General features: G+C 43.9%; 1 protein-coding gene across 5 annotated transcripts in view; it reads left to right on the top strand.

Moving 5' to 3' along the window:
- SLC19A3 (solute carrier family 19 member 3) overlaps window positions 1-26201 on the top strand; it is a 62673-nt gene that overhangs the window by 27560 nt on the left and 8912 nt on the right. For 4 of the 5 annotated variants that reach the window (XM_061636858.1, XM_061636854.1, XM_061636856.1 and 1 more), the window contains 3 exons: window positions 18716-18876; window positions 23483-24296; window positions 25740-25932. In XM_061636858.1, coding sequence (XP_061492842.1) covers window positions 18745-18876; window positions 23483-24296; window positions 25740-25932 — 1139 coding nt within the window. In that variant the 5' untranslated portion in view covers window positions 18716-18744. Of the gene's footprint in view, window positions 1-74; window positions 385-18715; window positions 18877-23482; window positions 24297-25739; window positions 25933-26201 lie in introns of those variants that run through there. The other variant, XM_061636857.1, reaches the window with a different exon arrangement.

Genomic DNA, 26201 nt, shown 5'->3' with positions numbered 1-26201 from the left:
GGATGCTGAAATGAAGCCAGTTTTTCAAGGAGCTGGCAGCTTTCAAAGTTGAAAGACTGGAGTAACAAGAACAAGGCTTGAAAGAGACCACACCAAAAGTACTGTATAGCAGAATAAAATGAATCACAAGATTTAAATTACAAGGACAGCCAGTACAATGAGAAATGCGGAGAGGAATCTTGCAGCAAGATGGAAACAAGATCTGGAATAAGCCGTATCTGAGAAGACTGGACTCCGTCTGGTTTTTGAAATATCTGAAACCCAGGAGATGCACTGGCTAGAAGTAAAAGAAAGGAGAGAAGTTAACTACTTTATCATCTGAAGAAAGCAGAGAAAAAGCCAGAAGTTCTGTGGCCAGCCAAGGGACTTGAGAATACAGCATGGGTAACTACATGAAAAAAAACCCCAGAGTGATGTGGTCTTTAGAAACTTTAGAAGACACAAGCTAAGATAGGGGTAGCCAACATGGTGCCCTCCAGATGTTGTTGGACTCCCATCACCCCCAGCCAGCATGGCCAGTGGTCAGGAATTCTGGGATTTGGGGTCCACCAACATCTGAACAGTACCATGTTGGTTACCCCTGCGCTAAGAAGAGTAAGAGAAAACTATTGGTGCCAATATACAAAGGAGCTCTAGACCTATGGGCAGAGTTTGTTTTCATTTTAAAGTTTTGAAATTCAGGGCAGAAATGGAGGGTGCTCTTTAGCTGGAGGCTTTCTTAGGGGAGTCAAGTGCAAGGTGGTCAAGTGCTGAGTTCTCATTATTTGAATACAGAGCCAGGGGATGTCATTGTCTGGGGTCTTGAGGGTGTGTGTCTTACCCTTTACTTTTTTGGGAGCAGGGTGCCAATATCTCCAGCATCCTATGAACCAAGCAGCATGAAAAGGGAGTGTGTTAGTCCCCAAGAGTCTTCTAATGTGTTTTCTTGTCCTTTCCTGCTGATTGGAGCCAATCAGAGTGAAAGGAGGCGAGTCAGCCTAACACTCTCCTCTTTCATGCTTATTGGCTCCTAGGGGCATTTGTTGTTGTGGGAGAAGGCATTAACAAGGGTCTCATTCTCTACCCAGCAGCCAAAAAAGGGAGGAGGGGGTATGACTGTGATTATCATGAAGGGACCCTGCACTTCTGAATTTGCCACCACACTACTGTACAGAACCAGTAGTAAAGAGAAAAGCCTTCACTGAACAATTCATCATCCAGAACCCTTTGGTATTTTTCCTTTTGCTGTTCATGACTAGGGATTGGCAAATCTGTCAGTTTCAGTTGCTTTCAGTTTCACATTTTCCAATCTTAAATTCAGTTCTTCATATTTCCACATCAGTTTGCTATTAAAGAAAAAAGGTCCTCATGAAATTAATCAGCATTTTAGTGTGAAATTTTCCTAATATACCTGGATTTGTTTGCAATTTTGCATAATATATACAGTTTTGCAAAGCAATTTCCCCTAATATATGTATGCATTTTGTATGTTACTTTTACTAATATATGGATTGTTATGCACACATTGCCCAGCATATGCATTTTTGTACACACAACTTGACTGGAGAACACATTGCAAAATTCGTAGTAGAGCATGTTTCAGTGGGATGGCTTTGTTTCTGTTTGCATATTCTAAAAGAGGTAGGCTCGCCTTTAAGGGCTGATTCACATGGGAGCTGTTTCGTATTAAAGAGGAAGCTTTTGCCATGGTGTTAAACTTGCAAGATTCACACTTCCTACCTTCCAATTGCTGTTTTCCATTCACACTGAAGGGAAAGCATCAATCACACAGCTTTCTAATGACCACACCCTCTTAAGGGCAAAATACCACTTCTTCTGGTTACCTTAGCAGCCGAGTATGCTCAGTTTGTTCCAGAGTAAGTTTCATTAAAAAAAACCCTGAAGTGTGATTATTTGTATTTTCACTGCTACAATCCAGCTGAAATACAGATATTTGTTTGAACAGTGTTATGCTTTTTTGCACAAGTTAGGGGGGAAAGAAAATAAAGCACAGTTTGCAGCAGGCTTGCAGAACGGGAGCCAGCAGGAGGAGGTGGGAGTGGGCGTGGAGAGGGGGATGATTGACACACCCACCTAAAAGCATCGGAGCACAGCAAGCACTAGAGATACGCAGTGGAGATATTTTTTCCTTCCCTTTTCGGATAATTGGCTTAGGTTGATACAGATTTAAAGGGGAAAACTGTGTTGTAGCAGCTGATTGCCTGCAACGTCATGTGAATGATGAGGATTAAAAGGGGTTGTGAGTAGCACCAGACTCATATTAAACCTCTGTGTGAATCAGCCGTAAATACAAACCAAATCAAATTTCTCTTCCACCTCTATTCACGAGTATATACTGCTTTTAGACAATATATTACTGCTTAGTGAAATCTCAGATCATTATGTTCTGGGCTGGTAAAGTATCATTTGATTCTTATTAAGTATGCATCTATTTAAGACTGCTTTTTTAAAAAGTTCATGAAAGCTTGTTGTTGTTGCTGTATGCCTTCAAATTGATTATGACTTACAGCGACCCTATGAATCAGCAACCTCCAATAGCATCTGTTATAAACCACCCTGTTCAGATCTTGTAAGTTCAGGTCTGTGGCTCCATCTCTTGTTTGGCCTTCCTCTCTTTTGACTCCCTTCTGTTTTTCACAGCATTATTGTCTTTTCTAGTGAATCATGTCTTCTCATGATGTGTCCAAAGTATGATAACCTGTTTCCTCATTTTAGCTTCTAGTGATAGTTCTGGTTTAATTTGTTCTGACACTATTTGTCTTTTTCACAGTCCATGGTATGCGCAAAGCTCTCCTCCAACACCACATTTCAAATGAGTTGATTTTTCTCTTAGCCGCTTTTTTCACTCTCCAACTTTCACATCCAGACATAAAGATCGGGAATACCATGGTCTGAATGATCCTGACTTTAGTGTTCAGTGATACATCTTTACATTTGAGGACCTTTTCTAGTTCTCTCATAGCTGCCCTCCCCAGTCCTAGCCTTCTTCTGATTTCTTGACTATTGTCTCCATTTTGGTTAATGACTGTGCCGAGATATTGATAATCCCTGACAAGTTCAATGTCCTCATTGTCAACTTTAAAGTTAGATAACTTTTCTGTTGTCATTACTTTTGTCTCCTTGACGTTCAGCTGTAGTCCTGCTTTTGTGCTTTCCTCTTGAACTTTCATCAGCATTCGTTTCAAATCATTACTGGTTTCTGCTAATAGTATGGTATTGTCTGCATATTTTAAATTATTGATATTTCTCCCTCCAATTTTCGCACCTCCTTCATCTTGGTCCAATCTTGCTTTCCGTATGATATGTTCTGCATATAGATTAAACAAATAGGGTGATAAAATACACCCGTCTCAAACCCTTTCTGATGAGGAACCAATCGGTTTCTCCATATTCTGTCTTTACAGTAGCCTCTTGTCCAGAGTATAGGTTGCACATCAGGACAATCAGGTGCTGTGGCACCCCCATTTCTTTTAAAGCATTCCATAGTTTTTCATGATGTACACAGTCAACGGCTTTGCTGTAGTCTATAAAGCACAGGGTGATTTTCTTCTGAAATTCCTTGGTCTGTTCCATTATCCGATGTATGTTCGCAATATGATCTCTGGTACCTTTTCCCTTTCTAAATCCAGCTTGGACATCTGGTACTTCTCGCTCCATATATGGTAAGAGCCTTTGTTGTAGAATCTTGAGCATTAGTTTACTTGCATGGGATATTAAAGCAATAGTTTGATAATTACTGCATTCCCTGGGATCCCCTTTCTTTGGAAGTGGGATATATATGGAACGCTTCCAGTCTGTGGGCCATTGTTTTCTTTTCCATATTTGTTGACAAATTTTTGTCAAGTTTTGGACAGATTCAGTCTCAGTAGCTTGTAGCAACTCTATTGGTATGCCATCTGTTCCTGGTGATTTGTTTCTCCCAAGTATTTTAAGAGCAGCTTTCACCTCACATTCTAAAATTTCTGGTTCATCATACGGTTCCTCCATGAATGAATTTGTCATCCTGGCATCTCTTTTATAGAGTTGTTCAGTCTATTGCTTCCATCTTCCTTTTATACTATCTCAGTCAGTCAGTGTGTTCCCATTGATTATTCAACATCCCTACTCTTGGTTTAAATTTCCCTTTCATTTCTCTAATCTTTTGGAATAGGGCTCTTGTTCTACCCTTTTGGTTGTCCTCTTCTATTTCTATACAATAACTATTGTATTAGTTCTCTTTGTCCTTATGTACTAGTCACTGTATTATTGCATTTAGGGTTCTAACCATGTTTCCATCTCCTTTTGCTTTCCTTCTTTCTTTAACCATTTTAAGAGTTTTGTCAGTCATCCATTGAGGTCTTTCTCTCTTTTTAATGAGAGGTATTGTCTTTTTGCATTCTTTCCTGATCATGTCTCTGACTTCATAGTTCTTCTGGTTCTCTGTCAACTACGTTTAAAGCCTCAAACCTGTTCCTTATTTGATCTTTATATTATTCTGGGATGTTATTTAAATTGGGTTTTTTTGGCATTATGATTGCTTTGTTCCTCTTCTTTAGCTTTACTCTGATTTTCGATATGACTAGTTCATGATCTGTACCACAATCTGCTCCTGGTCTTGTTTTCGTAGAAAGTATGGAACTTTTCTATATTCTGCTACAAATTATATAATCAATTTGATTCCTATATTGACCATTTGGTGATGTCCAATACTTGGATTCTCTTGCTGGTTGTCTGGCAAGTGCCTAGTTTTCTCCCCCTGCATTATTTTTGTGTCCTGCAGGATGCTTTATGTTGCAATAAAATGGCAGGCCCTCTTCTTTATTTCCATTTGCCGAGGATGTAAATGAAGAGTTCCATTCATTCATTCATTCATTTTGATAAGCAAATTAAAACCGCTGCAATGAATACCTGGAGAAACTGGGTGAAATTGCACTGGAGCCTCCAGAATTCTAGAGAAAAGTCTAGCTGGCTGATAGGTAAGAGGAATTTCAGAAAAGCTTCTCAGAAAGGTTTTGCACCTCTGTGTCTGCAATCTTATGAAAAGTATTTATGAATATAGTGTAGAAGGACAGAATCCTTTATATCACCCTGGGGTTTTCTTGTCTTTTGAAACTTGACCATTGATTCAGGCTTTATCCAGGTGATGGTAACAAAACAGGCTTATTGAAAAGCTTATCTATAAATCTCCCTGGCAAGGCTTGTAGCCTGCAGCAGAAATTTTTCTAGCCTAAGGGCAAAGAGGGAGGCTCTGAAGTTCAGACTGTGCACACAGAACAGTATATGAGAAATTGATTATACCTGTTTATAATAGACTGTTTAATGTTTGTCTCACATTTTGCTGGATTCTTACGAAGAGGTTCTTGATACAGCCAGCCCAGAACAAAAAGGGCTCTGTGTGTGCACATGTGGATGTGTAAAATATAAAAATGTGATTGTGGGAGTTGACAAGTCCATGAATGGGAACTTGATGGGGGCCTTAACTATTGGCATAATTGTGTACTTTATCTTTTTACTAACAAATATCTTACTAATTTGCTCTGTATTTGGGAGTAACCTGCATTTTTGGAGGGGAGGGTTGCTCATTTGATTACGGAAAGCAAAGCAGGGAGTGTTTAGCCCTTTCCATTCTGCCATTTTCTCTATGAATTCCCATTGCCCCCGAATTTTGTTACCATGCAGGATTGACCGTGCCATTAGTAAAACAGAGGCAGCTGCCTCAGGCAACAGACACCGGGGGGGGGGCAGTGGCAGTGACCAGGAGGACGGAGCAATGCGACCCTAAGCTAGCCAGCTGCCCAGAGATGCAGAAGAGCACATTGTCTCATTGCTGCTGTTGAAGTAAGATGCAGCTGCTAGTTCAGTCCTGTATGTGAAATAGAGTTAGGTGGGCATTGGGGATAGAAGGACCCGTCAATTTTGATTCTCTCGGTTTCTCATTTTCCCAATCTTAAATTCAGTTCTCCATATTTCTGCAGCAACGTGCCTTTTTTTTAAAAAAAAAAACCTCATGAAAAACTAGTATTTTAGCATGAATTTCTCCTAATAAGCACATTTTTGTGTCCAGTTTTGACTAATGAACACATTTTTGCATGCACTTTCTCCTTATATAATGCACGTTTGTATGTTATTTTTTACCAATATATTCATTTTTATGCACATTTCCCCCTAATATATATATTTTTGTGAACATTGGTGGGCTGGGGATCTGCACTGCAAAATTTGGGTAAGTGTGAAATTTAAAGGATGATTGTTTCAGTTTTCATTGTTTCAGAAAGTGCAAATCTGATAGTTTCTGTTTTAAATCTGAACAGAATCAAATTTCTCCTCCATCCCTAATGGGTGTCAATTTGTCCGTCACCTCAAGCAGCAATATGTCATGGGCCAGCCATGTAGTTTGTTAAGGGTGTAGGAAATTATAGCTCTATGCAGGGCAACTGCAGTTCCCAGGATTCTTTGGGGGAAGCCATGTGCTTTAAATGTATGGTGTGGATGTGAAGACAATACAGGTACTATACAGGTGTCTTTAACAGAAGCCAGAAACAGCTGCAATAAAAGGTCTGGTAATCTGAATCAATGCTCGATACTCTGCTAAATCTGTGGGTATGCCCTGCCCCTATTCATGTTTCATATATGTTTGTATTCAGTAACCTCACTGACACTGGATCTGTTTCTCTAGGACAGCCTTTCCCAACCAGTGTGCCTCCAGATGTTGTTGGACCACAACTCCCATCAGCCTCAGCCAGCATTGCCAGTGGTCATGAAAGATGGGAATTGTGATCCAACAACATCTGGAGGCACACTGGTTGGGAAAGGCTGCTCTAGGAGGATAAACAAAAGGCCAAAAGAATTAAGAGTTAAGAAGCATATATTATTATTATTATTATTATATATATATATATATATATATATGTTTGCGAAGTGGCACAAGTTAGATTATATTAGCCTCAATTTTCCTCACCCCCCCCAATCTATTCACAGATAAATTCTCTGACTGTGTAATTTACTGTCACATCTTAAACGCTGAGGGGAAAATTGGTGGAAGATTTGATTAATAAAATTACAATTCTCCATTAGATTTAACAATGCAGTGTTACTTACCACAGATTCTCCTGTTTCTGAGCCTGAGTTGTGCTAATAGAGGCAAAAGCTGAGAGATGCACTGGAAACAAATTATTCAATATGTACAGCACATAGCCTTAAATTCAGACTTATGTGTTAATAACTGTATTAAGACCATAAGAAGAGCCCTGCTAGATCAGACAAAAGTCTCATCATGTCTAGCTTCCTGTTTTCACTGTGGCCAGTCAGATGCCTCTAAGAAGCTGACATGCAGGACTTAATGCATCAGTAGTCATCTCATCCCACTCATATTCCCTAGCAACTGGTGTTCGAATAATATCTCCAGTACTGGAGGTAGTACACCATTGATAGCACTAACTTTTCTAATCCTGTTTTGAAACCATCCAAGCTGGTGGCCATCACTTGAGGTAGCAAATTGTATAGTTTTATGTATGCACTGTGTCAAGTACTTCCTTTTGTCTGTCCTTTTCTAACATTCAGGGCTTATCCACATGGGAGCATAACTTCATGCTAAAGATGCTGTTTTTCCTCCGTTTTCTGTTTGCACCATCCACAATAAGGGCTCAATGCCAGTTGCAAACACGGTGTTTTCCAGTCACATTTGAGGGGAAGCATCAATCATGCTGTTTTCTAAAGACCACACCCTCTAATTTAACATTTCCACTCCCTCTGGTTACCTGGCAACCGAGAATGCTCAGTTTGTTCTACCAGTAAGTTTCATTAAAAACAAAACAAAACCCAGATTATTTGTATTTTCACTGGTACAATACAGCTGAAATACAAATCTTTGTTTGAACAGTGTTATGCTTTTGTGCACAAGTTAGGGGGGAAAGAAAAATAAGGCACCTTTTGCAGCAACATAAAAAAGCATTGCAGAACGGGGGAGAACAGCTGTAAATTGCAGGAAATAAAATGAACGAAGGGAGGAGGATGGAGTGGGTGTGGAGATTGACACAGCCATCTAAAAGAATTGGAGCAAGTATCTGCAAGCCCTAGAGATACAGAATGAAGACGTTTTTCTGTCCCTTTTCAGATTATCAGAGGATTGGGTTAGTATGGATTTACAGGGGGGAAACTGCGTGAGACCTTGTTTGCCAGTAATGTCATGTGAACCATGCGAATTAAAAGGGGATGTGAGTAGCACCAGAAACACAATAAAACCCTGTGTAGATGTGCCCTCAGTCTCATTGGTTCTAAAATAATAATAATAATAATACGGTAATAATAAAATTTTATTTCTAAGCCACCTATCTGGCCGAATTAACGGCCACTCTAGGCGGCGTACATAAAAATTTAGATACAACATATAAATACAATTACAACATCAACCTCTAATTAATCAAACCCACCCGCATCTTTACAAAATAAAACTAGATTACCCAGGAGTCCCGTAGGCCCGCCTAAACAGCCAAGTTTTCAATTCTCGGCGGAAACCTGCCAGGGAGGGGGCATGGCGAAGGTCATATGGCAGAGAATTCCAGAGGGTGGGGGCCACAATCGAGAATGCCCTCTCTCTGGTCTGCACTAGCCTAGCTGTTTTAACTAGTGGGACCGAGAGAAGGTCTTGTGAGGCTGATCTCGTCAGGTGGCATATTTGGTGATGCTGGAGGCGCTCCTTTAGATAAACTGGACCGAAACCGTGTAGGGCTTTAAAGGTTAACACCAACACCTTGAATTGGGCCCGGTAAACAACTGGTAACCAGTGCAGGTCTGCTAGCACTGGAGTGATGTGATCACGGCGGCGGCTGTTCTTAATCAACCGTGCCGCCGCATTCTATACCAGCTGTAGTTTCCGGACCGTCTTCAAGGGTAACCCAACGTAGAGCGCATTACAGTAGTCTAAGCGAGAGGAGACCAGGGCATGTACCACCCATGGGAGCAGATGGACAGGAAGGTAGGGTCGCAGCCTCTGTATCAGATGTAATTGATATCAAGCTGCCCGGCTCACTGCCAAAACCTGAGCCTCCATGGACAGCTGGGAGTCAAGAGTGACCCCGAGGCTGCAAACCTGGTCCTTCAGGGGCAATCTTACCCCATTTAACACCAGGTCAATATCTCCTAACCTTCTCTTGTCTCCCACAAGCAGTACCTCGGTCTTGTCGGGGTTCAGTTTCAGCCTATTACCTCCCATCCATTCACTTACGGACTCCAGGCACTTGGAAATAGTATCCACAGCCAACTCTGGTGAGGACTTAAATGAGAGATAGAGCTGAGTGTCATCCGCATATTGGTGACACTGCAACCCAAATCTCCTGATGATGGCCCCCAGCGGCTTTACATAGATGTTAAATAGCATGGGAGAGAGGATAGAACCCTGTGGCACACCACAATTCAGAGGCCAAGGGTCTGAAACCTCATCTCCCAATGCCACCCATTGGTGCCTGTCTGAGAGATAGGAACGGAACCACCGTAAAACAGTGCCCCCTACTCCTATTCCCTCCAGGCGATCCAAGAGGATACCATGGTCAATGGTATCGAAAGCCGCTGAGAGATCCAGGAGGATGAGGAATGAATGTTCTCCCCTATCCAACGCCCTCCTCAAATCATCCACCAGAGCGACCAAGGCTGTTTCAGTTCCATGTCCAGTCCTGAAGCCCGATTGGGATGGATCTAAATAATCTGCTTCATCCAAGTGTTTCTGTAACTGTTTGGCCACCACTCGCTTGATCACCTTGCCCAAAAATGGTAAATTAGAGACTGGGCGAAAGTTGTTCAACTCTTGGGGATCCAAGGAGGGCTTTTTCAAGATGGGCTTTATTACCGCCTCCTTGAGGGCAGATGGCATTGCACCCTCTTCCAAGGAAGCATTTACCACTGCCTTGATCCCTTTGCTCAGTCTCTCTTTGTAGCCCACAATGAGCCATGTGGGGCAAGGATCAAACAGACAGGTGGTCGGCCTCACAGTAGAGAGCACCTTGTCCACTTCCTCAGAGGGAAAAGGCTAAAACCGATCCCACCGGACCGGGATGCAACTGGCCAGCTCTGGCCCACTTTCTGTATCCACGGCGTACGGAATCGTGCTCTTCAGGCGCTCGATTTTATCAGCAAAGTGTTTGGCAAATGTGTCACAGGAGGGTTTAGAATGCTCCATGGGTTCCTGCGCAACTGGACCGACCAGGCTTCGGACCACTTGGAACAACCTCCTGGGACAACACTCTGCAGATGCAATAGAGGCAGCAAAGAAATCCCTCTTTGTTGCCTTTGTTGCTACTTGGTAGGCAGCTATTGCTGCTCTAACCAGTGTCCGATCATCTTCAGAGCGAGATTTCCGCCACCGGCGCTGTAGTTGTCTCACCTCCTGCCTCAGACCCCGTAAGCGTGGTGTATACCAGGGTGCAATCTGAGTTCTATTCAGGGGGAGAGGACGTTTCGGAGCCACCCAGTCTATTGCCCTGGTGATCTTCCTATTCCACTCTGCCACCAGGGTTTCGACCGGGCGACCTTCTGACGGCTCCAAATCTCTCAGCGCATTCAGGAATCCCTTTGGCTCCATCAGGCGTCTTGGACGGACCATCCTAATAGGTCCCTTTCCCCTGCGGAGGGTGTGCGGCAATGAGAGGTCCATGTTCACCAGATAGTGATCTGACCATGACACGGGGTTCGAAGAAACAGCCCCCATTTTCAGAGCACTTCCTCCCCCTCCCGAGACAAATACAAGGTCAAGAGCATGACCGGCTACATGGGTGGGCCCAGAATTACTAAGGTGCAGTTCCCAGGAAGTCATGGTTTCCATGAAATCCCGAGGAGCTCCTATGAGAGCCACCTCGGCATGCAGGTTAAAGTCCCCCAAAACCAAAAGGTTGGGGGAGAGAACCCGCACGCCCAAGACAACCTCGAGCACCTCGGTCAGGGAGCCAACTGTGCAGCGGGGTGGGCAGTACACAAGCAGAATCCCTAAACTGCCCTTAGGGCCCAACCTACAGTACATGCAGTCAGCAAACTTGGTCTCGTGGAGAAGGAGTCTGGCAAAGCTCAAGGACCCCCGGTAGATAACTGCCACTCCCCCTCCCCGCCTACCCATCCTCGGCTGCTGCGCGTACTGGAAACTGGCTGGACACATGGCCTCAAGCACAGGAGCTGAGGCCTCATCCAGCCAGGTTTCCATAATACACATCAGGTCTGCGTTCTCATCCATGATTGTGTCATGGATGAGCGATGTTTTCTGTACCACAGACCTGGCGTTACACAACAGCAGTCGAAGGTTGGATGGAGTCGTACATCCGCCAGTTACCTTCTGGTGGTGAGCAGGCCCGGAACAGGGGATGGATATTATGCATCTATCCCTTGTTCCCCGAAACTGGCATGGCCTGCCCCTCACACCCCTCCAGCATCTGCCGCCTAGCCTCTTAATATCGTGGCTTCCCACCCTCCCCACAGGAACCCTCTCTGATATGCACATGTCCCCCTCCCGCCTGGGACTCAAGCAGAATCCTCCACCCCCAGACAAGTCCACATAAGGATGTCAAAGTGCTTCATTGCCCTACTCCCTTCACAATCCTGTTCTTCCGGAGCAGCCGGAGCGGCCGTATCGATGGTACTCTTTCTCCTCCTCTCTTCTGTGTATAAGTCACAAGGACAGGCAACATCTCAGTATCCACTTTTTCCACACTGTGCATAATCCCTCAATTCTTGCCTTTTTTCTAAACTAAAAAGCCCCAAATGTTGTAACCTTTCCTCATTGGTGAGTTTCTCTAGCTCCTTGAACTTTGTAGTTTTCTCTATCTTTTCCAGCTCTACAGTATCTTTTTTGAGGTCCAGTGACCAGATTATATAACAGCACTATGATATTGGCAGTGTGTATACTTACAAGACAACATGACAACCTTCATGACAACATGACAGCAACAATTTTGGACAACAATGGCTTTCAGAGTGATCCATTCAGAGTCGGATAAGGCATAAAACAGGGATGCGTCATTGCTCCTACCTTATTTGCTATTTTCATTGCTATGATTCTACATCTTATTGAGGGGAAACTTCCTACTGGTGTGGAAATCATATATCGAATAGATGGAAAGCTTTTTAATCTCAGTAGTCTGAAAGCAAACAGTAAGGTAATGTCTACTTCTGTTGTAGAACTTCAGTATGCTGATGATAATGTAGTCTCTGCACATTCAGAGAAAGATCTTCAAACTATCCTAAATGTCTTTTCAGAAGCATATGGAAAGCTTGGGCTCTCACTTAATATTAAAAAAAGCAAAGTGCTTCATCAACAGGTGCAAACTAGTCCCTCTGTAGCACCATCGATCCAGCTTAATGGTGTGACATTGGAGAACGTTGATCACTTCCCCCATCTCAGCAGCCATCTCTCTGTAAAAGCTGACATCGATGCTGAAATTCAACACCGTCTGAGCTCTGCGAGTGCCGCATTCTCCCGAATGAAGCGTAGAGTGTTCGAGGATCGGGATATTTGCAGGGAGACCAAGGTGCTTATTTACAAAGCCATTGTACTACCGACCTTACTGTATGCCTGTGAAACATGGACCATTTATAAACGCTACTCCCAACTTCTTGAAAGATTCCACCAGTGCTGTCTCCAGAAAATTCTGCAAATTACTTGGGAAGACAGAGGGACTAATGTTAGTGTTTTGGAGAAGCCAAGACTACCAGCATTGAAACAATGATCCTTCAACATCAACTTTACTGGACCGACCATGTTGTTCGAATGCCTAATCACTATCTTCCAAAACAGCTACTTTACTCCCAACTTAAGGATGGAAACGGAACATCGATGGACAGCAAAAGAGGTTTAAAGATGTTCTTAAAGTGAATCTAAAAACATGTAAATGAACATTGACAACTGGGAAGTCTTGGCCCATGAACGTCCCAAATGGAGGTCGGCTATTATCAAAGGTGCTGTGGACTTTGAAGAAGCACAAATACAGGGCAAACGGGACAAACGAGCTAAGCGGAAGGCACATCAAACAAATCCTCATCGCGACCACCTTCCATCTGGAAACCTATATCCTCACTGTGGCAGGCTGTGTGGATCCAGAATTGGCCACCACAGTCACTTACGGACCCACTGTTAAAGACCTTATCTTGGAAGACAATCTTACTCAGCCATGAGTGATCGCCAATGAATGAATAAATGAATGACTTACAAGATCTGAACAGGGTGGTTGATAACAGATGCTATTGGAGGTCGCTGACTCATAGGGTCGCCATAAGTCGTAATCGACTTGAAGGCATATAATAACCAAATATGTGAAGTTGGGATTTTTTTTTGCCACAATGTGCATTACGTACACTTGCTTACATTGAACCACATTTTCCATTTTAATCCCAATTCATCCATTTTGCAGAGTAAGTAAGTAAGTAAGTAAGTAATAACCTTTATTGCTCAAAGCCATTAGCCACCGCAAAAAACCAAAAATGCATAAAATACATGAAACACTACAGAATACACCAAAAACATCCAAAAATAAATATATACATTCATACATAAAAACCTACGTTAGTAGACGTATGCATATGCATGTAAATTTAAATCAACGAAAACAATATCAAACCGACTCTAATTGTTTTACATAATTAGCCCTGATCTTCCTGGCACCCAAAGCAAAGTTGGCGACCCGAAATGTTATATGAGTATCCGTACCGGCCAGAAGAATGGATATTAGTTCCGGCACAGGCCTATCCGACATAGGGTGGATTATGGGAAATAAAATTTTAGACCTGGGATCTTTATAAAGAGGGCATCTCAGAAGGTAATGGGCCACATCCTCCACCTCACCCGAATGACATATACAAACTCGAGAGTGGTGGGGAATGTTAGCATAACGACCTTCAAGGACAGCCGAGGGCATGGTTTGGAGGCGTAAGGCAGTAAAAGACCTCCTCAACGATGGAACAGAAAGGAAGGAAAAATATGACTCCATACTAAATGTCGTCTTGTACCAAGGGTACCATAAGGAGAAGGACTTTTGGGAAGCTGAATAAAGCGTCCATCTTTGGGCATATAAAAAGATCCTGTCCTTCAGCAGTTTTTTTGCCCTCAAAGAAAGGTGTGAAAGTAAAAGGGCTATGGAGATCCCGTAAGCGGCCAATTTAGATTTGGTTCGATTTAACCAAGTAGAGTGATAAGATGATTGGAGTTGTTCGAGAAAACACTTTTTAGGTAGACAGGAATCATCCATGCCGGCAAGCCGCAACCAGTAGGAAGCCAAAGCGGCATGAGCCAGTGATTCTATTGGGTGTGAGCCAGTCTCTAACCTTAATAGAGAAACTGGGGTGCCACGGGGGGTAGCCAAAATAAACCTGAGGTAAGCATTCTGAACTTTTTCAAGAGAAGAGATGTTGCCATAACCCCAGATCTCTGCCCCATATAAGAGCTGTGGAATTATCTTCCTGCGAAAGATTTCCAAGGCAGGGGGAACCAAACTACCTCCCTTGCGGGTGAAAAAGCGGCATAGCTGATGTATAGAATGGGCAGCCTTCAGCCTGACAGAGTCAAGATGGGAATTCCAGGACAAATTGGAAGTAAAATTAAGGCCCAGGTAACGGTAACTCCGTTGCTGTTGTATAATCTTGTTATTAAGTCTCCAGACGTGTTTGGTTCGTTTTTTCCCAAACACTACCACTTTCGTCTTGGAGTAATTAATGAGGAGACGTTCCTTAGCACAAAATAGGCCCAGGCTGTGTAACAGCCTCCTCATTCAAACTTGAGTGGTTGAGATGAGGGCCAGATCGTCGGCATAAAGTAAAACAGAAAGTTTAACAGATAAAATTGAGGGTGGAAAATACATTGAGCCTGAAAGTTCCTGTATGATATTGTTTATATAAAAGTTAAAAGGAAAGGGGGCTAGTAAACAGCCCTGGCGAACTCCACGATAGGTAGGGATCGCCTCTGAAAGTTGACCATTAGCCCTAGTCTCACCCTAAGGGATGTGTCAGAGTGCAAAATTTGCAGGAGTAGAAGTAACAGTTTGTCTATATTTGTAGTGCCAAGTTTCTGCCAGAGGCGTCCTCTGTCTACCAAATCAAAGGCAGACGACAAATCTACGAAGGCAATAAATAGTTCTTTTCTGTTATGGAATGCATATTTCTGAATGAGATGAAATAAAACATAACAGTGATCAATCGTAGATTTACCTTTAACGAACCCAGCCTGTTCCAGTGCAATAATGGCATTCTCATTAGCCCACCTGTCCAATTTCGCTAGAAGATACTTAGTGTAAAGTTTGGATGCAATGTCCAATAGACTGATCGGCCTGAAATTTTTGGGGTCGGACTTAGCACCACTTTTGTAAAGTGGGATCACCGTACTAATTCCCCAGCCCTTGGGGACATCACCATAAGAATTAATAAAGGTGAACAATTTGGCAAAAACAGGGGCCCACCAATCGGGATTCGACTTAAATAGCTCTCCTGGAAGCATGTCCTCTCCAGGGGCCTTATTGTCAGGCACCAAATTGATCAGTAGAACAACCTCCACAGGGGAGACCAGTTCCCATTCCGGGCAAAATTGTAAGGATCTGGATAAAGTGGTAAAGGGAGACTGGGAGCAAGGCAAATTATTTTTATAAAGAGTGGAGAAATACGAGCTCCATTGATCCGAGGTTATTTGATTATCGATGGCTGCTCGCTCCCCCTTCAGACCCTTCGAGACAAGTTCCCAGAATTTGGACGCATTTTTCTCTAGGGAGGCGAGGCCCAACTCCCTCCATTGTTGCTGAATATAATTGGGTTTTTTTGTGGTTAAAAGTTTTTTATAGGACCGCCTGTATGATAAATAGGCATAAAATTTGCTTGCGAGTCCACCTGCCTTAGGGATCTGATGGCCTGGCCTAGCTTGCGTTTCGCTACTACACAGCAATTATCAAACCAGCCGCTATTCTTCGGTATGACAGATTGAGTGGTAGACAGCAGGGGCTTTAGTTTCTTAACAACAGAGTCATACAAGCTAGATGGATCAAATGAGGCCAGAAGGCAGACTCTCAATTCTGACATCAAGGGAAGATTTAAAAAGGAGTTTATGGTCTCATGCAATTTCCCGTTCCAACGAATCCTGCTGCCCCCCTGGGACGTTAGGGTCCCAGACGGGGTGAAAGCGCTGGGAATGGAATGCAGGGGAATAGAGAAGAGGGAGTGTATGGGCATATGGTCGCTCTCAGATCTAGATGTTACCCCAAAAAAATTTATATGGGAAATAAGGGGTTGGGAGAGGACCATATAATCAATTACACTCCTACCTCTCGGGCCGAGATAAGTATGCACGTCAGAATCAATTTTTAAATAAGAACCATTGCATACAAAAAGATGGTATTTGTAAACAAGTTTAAAGAAAGATCGCCCTGCAGAGTTTATGGTAGCATCCTTAGAGTTTCTACAGGGGAGGGCAGAAAGGTCGTCCGAGGACAGCCCCAATTTATTGCCAATAACCGAGTTATTTAAGCCTAATCTGGCATTAAAGTCGCCAGTCAGCAAAATTAATGGATCCTGAAACTGCTGATACAAGAATGTCAGTACTTGGTCTAGATCTGACCAAATCAGGGGGCACCCGTGCTTGGCTCTCAACGGAGGCACATAGACATTGATCACAATTATTTCAAAATTTGCAGGCCAAGAAATTTTAGTAATCAGGATGTTATTTGATGGAGTCACAACGATCTCTGAGACAGTTGTATTCCAGTCTACTGAAATTAAAGTAGCCAGCCCTCCCCGAGGTCTACCCCCCTTATGAGATCTAATAGCAGGGAGGGCACAAGCAACATAGCTGGGAAGGGAGGGAAAAGTCAAAGAAATAATCCAGGATTCTTGTATGCATACAATCTGAAATCGCATACAAAACTCGATAAAACCACGGTCTGCCAATTTAGTTTGCCAACCTGCAACATTCCATGAGACAGCTGCAACAGAAGACAGAGCTGGATGCGAAATGGGCGAGGATTATCAAGGAGAGCTGGATTCCTCCTGGTGGATTATTGCCTCGCAAGTCAGGGCAGGTCTACAGACATTCGAGTGAGGATGCGGCAGAGGAAGTAGTGAAGACGGCAAAGCAGGGGTGTGGCCTCTGGAGGGTGAGCCTAATTCAAAATCCTCCAAAAATCTTGACTCAGTCCTTCTAGCCTGGAGGTTTTTGAGTAGGTTTTGCAATTTGCTAATGATGTCCCGTTGTGCATATTCAGGGAAGGTGGAAAAGTTTGTTATGAGATCTTCCTCACCTTCGCAGGAAAAGTAGAAGGATACGTCCACTTGGTCACAAGTGCAAGCCAGATCTGAGGTCCGCTGCTGGGACGCATTAGCAGGCGGCGTAGTAGTAGCAATGCTTGCCTCATCCATAACAATAAGGTCGTGACTAGCAAAATCTGAACCGGAGACTATTTTCGCTGGGAGGCTTAGTAGGAGTAGATTCTATAGCATCCCTCAGTACGGTAGCCCCAGTAGCTGGTGGAGAGGTGCGTGACGGGTTCCATTTTGCAGAGATCCTCGCAATCCCTTTTTGGCAGGGACGGCACCAAAGGGGATCAAGCACACCTCCCAAGCAGGAGCTCCTCCCCCAGTGTATTTCATCCACCTAGAAATATACTTTGCCCCTTCTGTGCCACTCTTTTTGGGGGGGTCTGTCCCCCACCCCCTGAAATGTTTTTCTGGTGCCATTACTGCTTTTTGGCTTTACCACCTGAATATTTTGATGATGTCAGGAAACATGGCCACCAAACTGCTCACCCCTATGCCGCCAAGTCATTTATACAGAAATTTTAAAAGCACCAGTCCCAGTACAAATCCATGGGGGGCTCCACTGCTTACATCCCTCCATTGGGAAAATTGTCCTTTAGTGAGTTAGTCTGGATGTCATCTGAAGGGTCCCTCACAGCCCTGTGATTCTTGGTTGTAAAGATCTTGTTTGGCCAGGAGAGGGATAATGGTACAAGGAGAACTGCTGGAGATTACCTTGATGGCCCTGGCAGAGTGCTTAGAGACCCTTCTTTGCTATGGAGATTCTCTCAATGGACTGGGCCAATTCTAGGGGGAGAGGGCCATTTCAAAATCAGGCCTCAACTCCCCCCCCTTTCCCAACTGGGATGAATGTGAAAGAGGAATATCCAGTCTCATCTTGCAGCTGGAGCTGGGAACACACAGAGGCCTGATTTTGTTCTCTGTGAGAATCCACTGCTATGGTATTGGGAAGCCCTCCTAGAAACCTAACGGGGGATCATTATATCTGTTAATGCTGGGAGCCCTTCCAATTTATGCATTGCCAATGTGCTCTGGGGACCTTCATTCTAAGGACACCAAACTCAAGGCTTGTGCTGCCACCCCTGAAATGTCTCACTGCTCAGCCATCTGTCCTGGAAATTAGAAACAAAAAGGTGTGATTGATCAGTGAACTGTGATCTGCTGAAGCACATAGGGTCATGTTACAGGCAAGATACCAAAGTTCAAAATTCGTCAATCATTGTATTTGAGAATATTGTAGCTTTTCAACCTGGCTCCTTTCAATCTTAAATTGGAATGGTAGTTTTCCAATGACAGACTTTCCAAGTAGTCTTTTTGCACTATTAAAATCCAAAGAAGCACAAACTGAACAGTTTCTTAAGTTGTTTACTTGCATGAAAAGCTCTATCTTTGCTCTCTTACAAAAGCCAGGGTGGGTTTTTTTCCCCTCAGTTGAGAGCCTTTTCCTTCTGTTCTTCTCTTTACAACATTTTAGCTGGCAGAATCACAGATTCTTGGAGGAAAATGAAGAGCAGTGAATGGATTTTCCCCACCTTGATCCTTTGTATATATGGCTTTTTCTCCATGATGAAACCATCTGAGGCTTTCCTGACACCTTATCTTGCTGGGCCTGATAAAAATCTGACCATCAATGAGGTAAGGTTAAATATGTTTTAGCCACACTGTGAATGTGAAATAGGGACAGGGAAGGAATTTGTTTAGTCTAATAAACCAAAAGTATTCTATAGTTTCCTTGGGTTCACTTTTCATAAATGCAAGTTAAGTGTCCTACTATGATTTTTATATCTTAGGGTCTATGGAACTCCCTGCCACAATAATTCTAAATGTGACCCTTCTATGTTGCCACCTATTAGAATACTTTTAAGGTCTCCTCGCAACTTGTTATAATAGGCTTAGGGTGAGATTGATATCAACACTGGAGTACTTTACAAGTAGTCGTTGTTTGCTCTCTTAGTGCTTTGAAGAGAAGTCTGAAACCTCTTGGAGATACTACAGTACTTTTTTAAAACTTTTGATCATCATTTTGAGGCTTTGACCTCACTTTTTGTTCTTTTGACAACTTTTTGTAACAAAACAGTCAGTCTCCAATAAGCAAGGCTAATCCAAGTCCTTTCCATTATGGAAGGATGCATCTGTTGCTTTCTGTGGTTAACATAAGTGAAGCTCTAGGAAAGAGAGAAGTGAAACCTTCACTGGCAAAAGACTCTGACTGCATATACACCATACACTGAAAGCACACGATTTCCCCCAAAGAATCTTGGGAACTGTAGTTTTAGGGTGCTGGGAATTGTAGCTCTGTGAGAGGTAAACTGTGGTTCCCAGGATTCTTGGAGGGAAGCCATGCATTTTAAATATATGGTATGTATGCAGCCAGTGTCTGAAAAATGCTCTGTATGGAAAAAAGAATGAAAGCACCAAAGCATCACATTAATGTAAAGAATTAATCAGCTATCAATCCAGCACTGGAAGGCCAGTTTGGAATTAACCAAAGCAAGTTAACACGCATGTGCTGTGCCAAGAGGCAGATTGTGAATTAGTTTATTTATTTATTTGATTTATATCCTGCTCTTTTTCCCAGTAGGAGCCCAAGGTGGCAAACGAAAGCACTAAAGACATGTTAAAACATCATAATAACAGACTTCAAAATATATTAAAACACAACAACCATTAAAACATATTACAACAAAACATCTTTAAAAACATTTTTTTAAAACCTTTAAAAACCTTTAAAAAAAGGTTTAAAAATATATTAAAAAGCAATTCCAACACAGATGCAGACAGCCCACCACCAAGTCCATGCACTAGTCCAGGGCTTGCACGGCCTCTCCTTATTCATGTTACAGAGAAATAGAGCTGGTTATCATCAGCGTACTGCTGACACCTTGCCCCAAATCTCCAGATGACTGCTTCCAACGGCTTCATATATTATTATTTATTACATTTGTATACCGCCCCATAGCCGAAGCTCTCTGGGCAGTTTACTGCAATTAAAAACATTAAAAACAAATATACACATTTAAAAACATTTTAAAAAACAATTTAAAAACACATGCTAAAACGCCTGGGAGAAGAGGAAAGTCTTGACCTGGCACTGAAAATATAAGTGTTGGTGCCAGGCATACCTCGACAGGGAGATCATTCCATAATTTGGGGGCCACCGCTAAGAAAGCCCTCTCCCTTGTTGCCATCCTCTGAGCTTCCCTCGGAGTAGGCACCTGGAGGAGGGCCTTTGATATTGAGCATAGTGTACGGGTGGGTTCAGGTCGGGAGAGGCGTTCCATCAGGTATTGTGGTCCCAAGCCATGTAAGGCTTTATAGGTTAAAACGAGCATCTTGAATCGAGCTCGGAAACATACAGGCAGCCAATGCAAGCGGGCCAGAATCGGTTTTATATGTTCGAACCGTCTGGTCCCTGTTACCAATCTGGCCGCTGCATTTTGCTCAAGCTGCAGTTTCCAAACCATCTTCAAAGGCAGCCTCACGTAGAGTGCAGTGCAGCAATCAACTTGGAGGTTACCAGAGCATGGACCACTGAACCAGGTTATCCCTGTCCAGATAGGGGCGTAGCTGGGCCACCAACCGAAGTTGGTAGAAGGCACTCCGTGCCAACGAGGCTACCTGAGCTTCAAGTGACAGAGATGGTTCTAGGAGAACCTCCAAGCTACGAACCTGCTCCTTCAGGGGGAGTGCAACCCCATCCAGGACAGGTTGGACATCTCATCCAGTCAGAACCACCCACTAGCAGCATCTCAGTCTTGTCTGGATTGAGCCTCAGTTTATTAGCCCTCATGCAGTCCATTGTCGCAGCCAGACACTAGTTCAGCACATTGACAGCCTCACCTGATGAAGATGAAAAGGAGAAATAGAGCTGCGTGTCATCAGTATACTGATGACAGCGCACTCCAAAGCTCCAGATGACTGCACCCAACGGTTTCATGTAGATGTTGAACAGCATGGGGGACAGAACTGACCCCTGCAGAACCCCATACTGGAGAGTACAGGGTGCCGAGCAGTGCTCCCCAAGCACCACCTTCTGGAGCCGACCAGATGTTAAACAGCATGGGGGACAGAATGGTAACCTGCGGCACCCCACAGCACAACTGCCAGGGGGCTAAAATACAATGCTATTCTCTGAAAACGACCCTGGAGATAGGATCGGAACCATTATAAAACAGTGGCTCCAATACCCATCTCACCAAGTTGGCCCAGGATACCATGGTCAATGGTATCAAAACCTGACAAGAGATCAAGTAAGAATAACAGGGTTGCACTCCCCCTGTCCTCCTGACAAAAGTTATCCATCAGGGCGACCAAGGCCGATTCAGTCCCATAACAAGGCTTGAACCCAGACTGGAATGAGTCAAGATAATGTTTCATCCAAGAGTACTTGCAATTGCTGTGCCACAACCCTCTCAATCACCTTCCTTAAGAAGGGGGTATTTGTGACCAGGTGATAGTTGTCACAAACCAATGAGTCCAAGGTGGGCTTCTTCAGGAGCGGGCATATCACTGTCTCTTTTAGGGCAGCTAGAACCACTCCCTCCTGCAATGATGCAGTGACCATACCCTGGATCCACTCAGTCAAACTCCCTCGGCAAGCTTTAATAAGCCAAGAAGGGCAAGGGTCGAGAGGACACGTTGCTGGCCACATCGCAAGCACATTGTCTACGTCATCAGGCCGCATCAACTGAAACCATTCCCAAGAAGTTGCAGCAGACGTTGCACTGGACACCTCACTGGAGACTACAGTAGATGTGGATGAGGCATCAAGATTGTTACGGAGTCGAGCAACTTTACCCTCAAAGTGCCTTGCAAACAATTCACGTGGGCCTCCGAAGGGTCTAAAACTCCATTTCCTGGAATTGATGTCAACAGACCCCTGACAATAGCTTCACTGGACAGCTACTTGAGGATGTGATGGTGGCAAATTATTGGGCCATCTTCGCTGTCCTCACTGCCACACAGTAGGCACTGTTATGATGTTTTACTCATGCCCGATGAGCCTCACAGCACATCTTTAGCCACTTGTGCTCTAGCCGTCATCCAGCCTGTTTCATTCCCCTTAGCTCACTGGTGTACCAAGGGTGCATCTTGGGCTCCACAATGCCGGAGAGGGCACTCAGGGGCAACCGTGTCAAGAGACTGACACGCCTCGCTGTTCCACAGTGTGACAAGGGTTCAACAGAGTCACCTGCTGTATCTGCTGGGAACTCCCCCAGGGCATTCAGGAATCCAGTGGACTCCATTAGTCTCCGGGGGCAGACCATCTTAATCTGCCCATCACTGCTGCAAGGGAGGATTGGAGCCATAAGTCTAAACTTCACCAGGAAGTGGTCTGACCATGACAATGGGGTGACATCCAACCCCCCATCTCCAGACCATGCCTTTCTCCATCTGGAGCAAAAACCAAGTTGAGGGTGTGCCCTGCCCTATGCGTCAGGCCGGTGACAACTTGAGACATCCCCATGGTTGTCATGGAGGCCATGAAGTCCCGAGCTGGAACACTAGAGACAGCCTCAGCATGGACACTGAAGTCACCCAGGACTATCGTTCTGGGCTCCTCCAATATCACAGCTGAGATGGTCTCTACCAGCTTGGTCAGAGAAGCTGTCGGGGAGCAGGTTGGACAGTACACCAGCAGCAACCCTAGTTTACTGTCTCCTTGGCTCAACTCCAAGTGCAGGCCCTCACAGCCAGCTCCAAGACAGAGTGGTTTCCTGATGACAGAGATGGAAGTTCTGTAGACCACAGCAACTCCACCCCCCCCATCCCTGCAGCCTGTGCTGGCATTGCACTAAGTGGGCAAAGTTGGGTCAGATCAACTCCTCCCAGCTCATCCACCCAGTGAGTAATGCACACCAAATCGGCTAGTCATTACCTGCTAGTATGTCTGCAGCTATTGTGGGGAGATAATAGCGGGGGGGGAGTCAGGGAAGCTGCTAGAAGAGGAAATAGATCCCAGCCACAACAGATTGGCTAGGGCAGATGTGCGAAACTTTAGGCCCTCCAGATGTTGCTGAACTACAACTCCTATCATTCCTGGCCATTGGCCATGCTTGCTAGGACTGAGTTCAGCAATATCAGAAGGGCTGAAGGTTCCCCACTGCTGGTCTAGGGCCTTGTCCGTAGAATTGTATTATATAGGAACCTTGCAGTTTCATTAAGTATTTATATATTTTGCATGCCATATATATATATATATGTCTTTCAATATTGTTGAATTCCTCCTTTTCCCTTCCAGGTAACACAGCACATTTTCCCTGTTTGGACATACTCCTACTTGGCTCTGCTATTCCCCGTTTTCCTGATCACAGATTATGTACGCTATAAGCCTGTCATCATTCTGCAGGGAATCAGCTTCCTTATTACCTGGCTGTTGCTTTTATTTGCATCTGGTGTGCCAGCCATGCAGGTGATGGAATTTTTCTACGGAATGGTGACTGCCACAGAGGTTGCCTATTATGCCTACATATACAGCGTTGTCAGTATTGACCATTACCAAAAAGTCACAAGTTATTGCAGAAGCATCACTCTAGTGGCACTTACTGTGGGTTCTATGCTAGGGCAACTTTTAGTCTCTTTGGCCCATGTGTCTTATTTTTATCTCAATGCCATAACCTTGGCCTCTGTCTCTGTGGCATTTATATCTTCATTTTTTCTGCCCATGACTCAGAAAAGTATGTTCTTTCATAGAACATCTTCCCCAGAAGCATCCATTGGGCCGACAGATAAAGATCCACCAAATGTATCAAACCACCACTGGGACAAAGCTGTTCCGACGACGTCATCTGTCAGCTTCCAGAACTTACCTGTGCACCAGCTGCCCAAAGTACAAGAGCAGAATCGTTTTTTGACAGTGCTTTTCCAGCTGTGTAAGGACTTAAAGAAATGTTACAGCACCAAGAAACTTTTTTACTGGTCAATATGGTGGGCCTTAGCCACTGCAGGCTTCAACCAGGTTTTGAATTATGCCCAAGTACTATGGGATCATAAAGCACCTTCCCATAGTTCTCAGGTTTACAATGGAGCTGTTGAAGCAATAGCAACATTTCTGAGTAAGTATACAATGTTAAACACATTTTCCATAATCCAGAACCCTGCATGTGTGCAGATGGGGTGTGCAGAGCACTTTGGTGCACACAAGTGGCTCCATTCATTTCTGTGGAGGGAAAAGATTTTCATATGCACAAGTGAAATGAATAGAGATCTGCAGATGGGAGCTCTGTGGGTGCACCAGAACTTCCATATCCATAAGAAACAGATGAACTGGGGTAACGTTACTGCTGAGTTTGGTCCACAGCTGACAACTGTGCAAACAATCTAGAAATGTGATGAACTGCCTGACCCCATAGATTTGTGTATTTAAGTACTAAGCTGCAGCTAGGAAATACTGTTACATACTTCCATGAGCAAACACTGCTGTCTGCTTTGGCTTCTGTTGAAGCATGGATATTTGCTGCATTTTTAAATACTTGGCTTCTGTACGAATATGCAAGTAAAGAATACAGTAAGAGGTTAAGAGTATACACGCTCCTATGATGCAGCAGATCTGCTACTCCACATCAGAGAGAGATAGAGGCACCATGGACACCAAGATGCTTCTCTGCCTTCATTTCCCTCGCTCTCTCCCCCTGCCCTGGTTGTATCCAGCAAAGTTGTTCTCAGAGTAGGCTGTTGATTTCAAACAGACTTGACTAACTTAAGTCCTTTGATTTCATTGGGTCTGTTTTGAGTTGGATGCAAAGCACGGTCTCAACAAGTGCTTCTTCTGTTTCTTCACACACATACACATGCCTTATATCTTCCCCTCCACTGGCTGGGGTGATGTGTACCACCTTCCCCAAACTCTGATGGCTTTCCCAGTCAAAACATTCCAGAAGGATCTCTCTATCAAGAAACCATCTAAGCATGTGAGAAATAGATGAATTGGGATAACAAAATATTTCTGCAGTCAGTTTGGTCTACAATCCTAATAATAAATGTATTAGGACAAACTAGACATGCACTTAGGTATGTAGCAGGTAGCCAGCCAAGTATCTTATTTTTCCTTCACTAATTGAAGGACCTGGGAGCTTTCCTCTGAAGGAAAAACAAGATAATAGTAACTTGCTGCTTACTTTGTATTGAAGTGCACATCTCGTTTGACCCCTAAATGTTGCTGAACATTTTAAGCTCCTCTTTAAATTAACCATATTAATTTAAAGTATTTTTATCCCGTTCCATTAAAAGAAATGCTGAAGGCACCATACAACATTATTGTGTATCTTAATATTGAAATATGGTGTTCTTTAACAACAGTTTTAGCAAGAACTGTGAGTCTACAGAGCAGAGGTGGCTGACCTATGACCCTCCAGATGTTGCTGGACTCTTGTGATCTCTGTTCATTGGGTATGTCAACTGGGGCTGATGAGTGCTGGCTCCAACAACACCTGAAGGGCCACTGGTTAGCCACCCTGCTACACAAGTATAGCAGGCCTAAAATTCATTTTTGTTTCCAGGTTCATTAGCATCACTGGGTGTAGGATATGTGAAAGTGAACTGGGATCTCACAGGGGAGCTGGCGTTGGGAATCTTCTCTGCCCTGGACGCTGGTTCCCTATTTCTGATGCATTTGACCAGGAACATCTGGGCCTGCTATGCTGGCTATCTAGTTTTCAAGGCATGTTATATGCTCCTTATAACTATAGCAACGTAAGTATGAATGTGTATGTCTAGTTCATCTAGGCTAATTTTTTTATTGTTTGAGTCATTTCATGGGAGAGGGAAGGTTAGGTAAAGCCAATGGAAGTAAAAAAAAATACTGGGGGAAGAGAGGCTAGGAAGATGGGTCAGGGCATAGCCAGTGACACGTATAAACTATTGAGAGGAAAATGCAGATCCCTCTCTTCAAGTACCATGTCTGTCATAGAAGAGGGCTACAACTTGTTCTCTGCTGCACCAGAAGTCAGAACTCTATGTAG

The sequence above is a fragment of the Rhineura floridana genome, chromosome 7 (assembly GCF_030035675.1).
Source record: "Rhineura floridana isolate rRhiFlo1 chromosome 7, rRhiFlo1.hap2, whole genome shotgun sequence".
NCBI lineage: Eukaryota > Metazoa > Chordata > Lepidosauria > Squamata > Rhineuridae > Rhineura > Rhineura floridana.
This window is presented reverse-complemented; position numbering and strand designations above follow the sequence as displayed.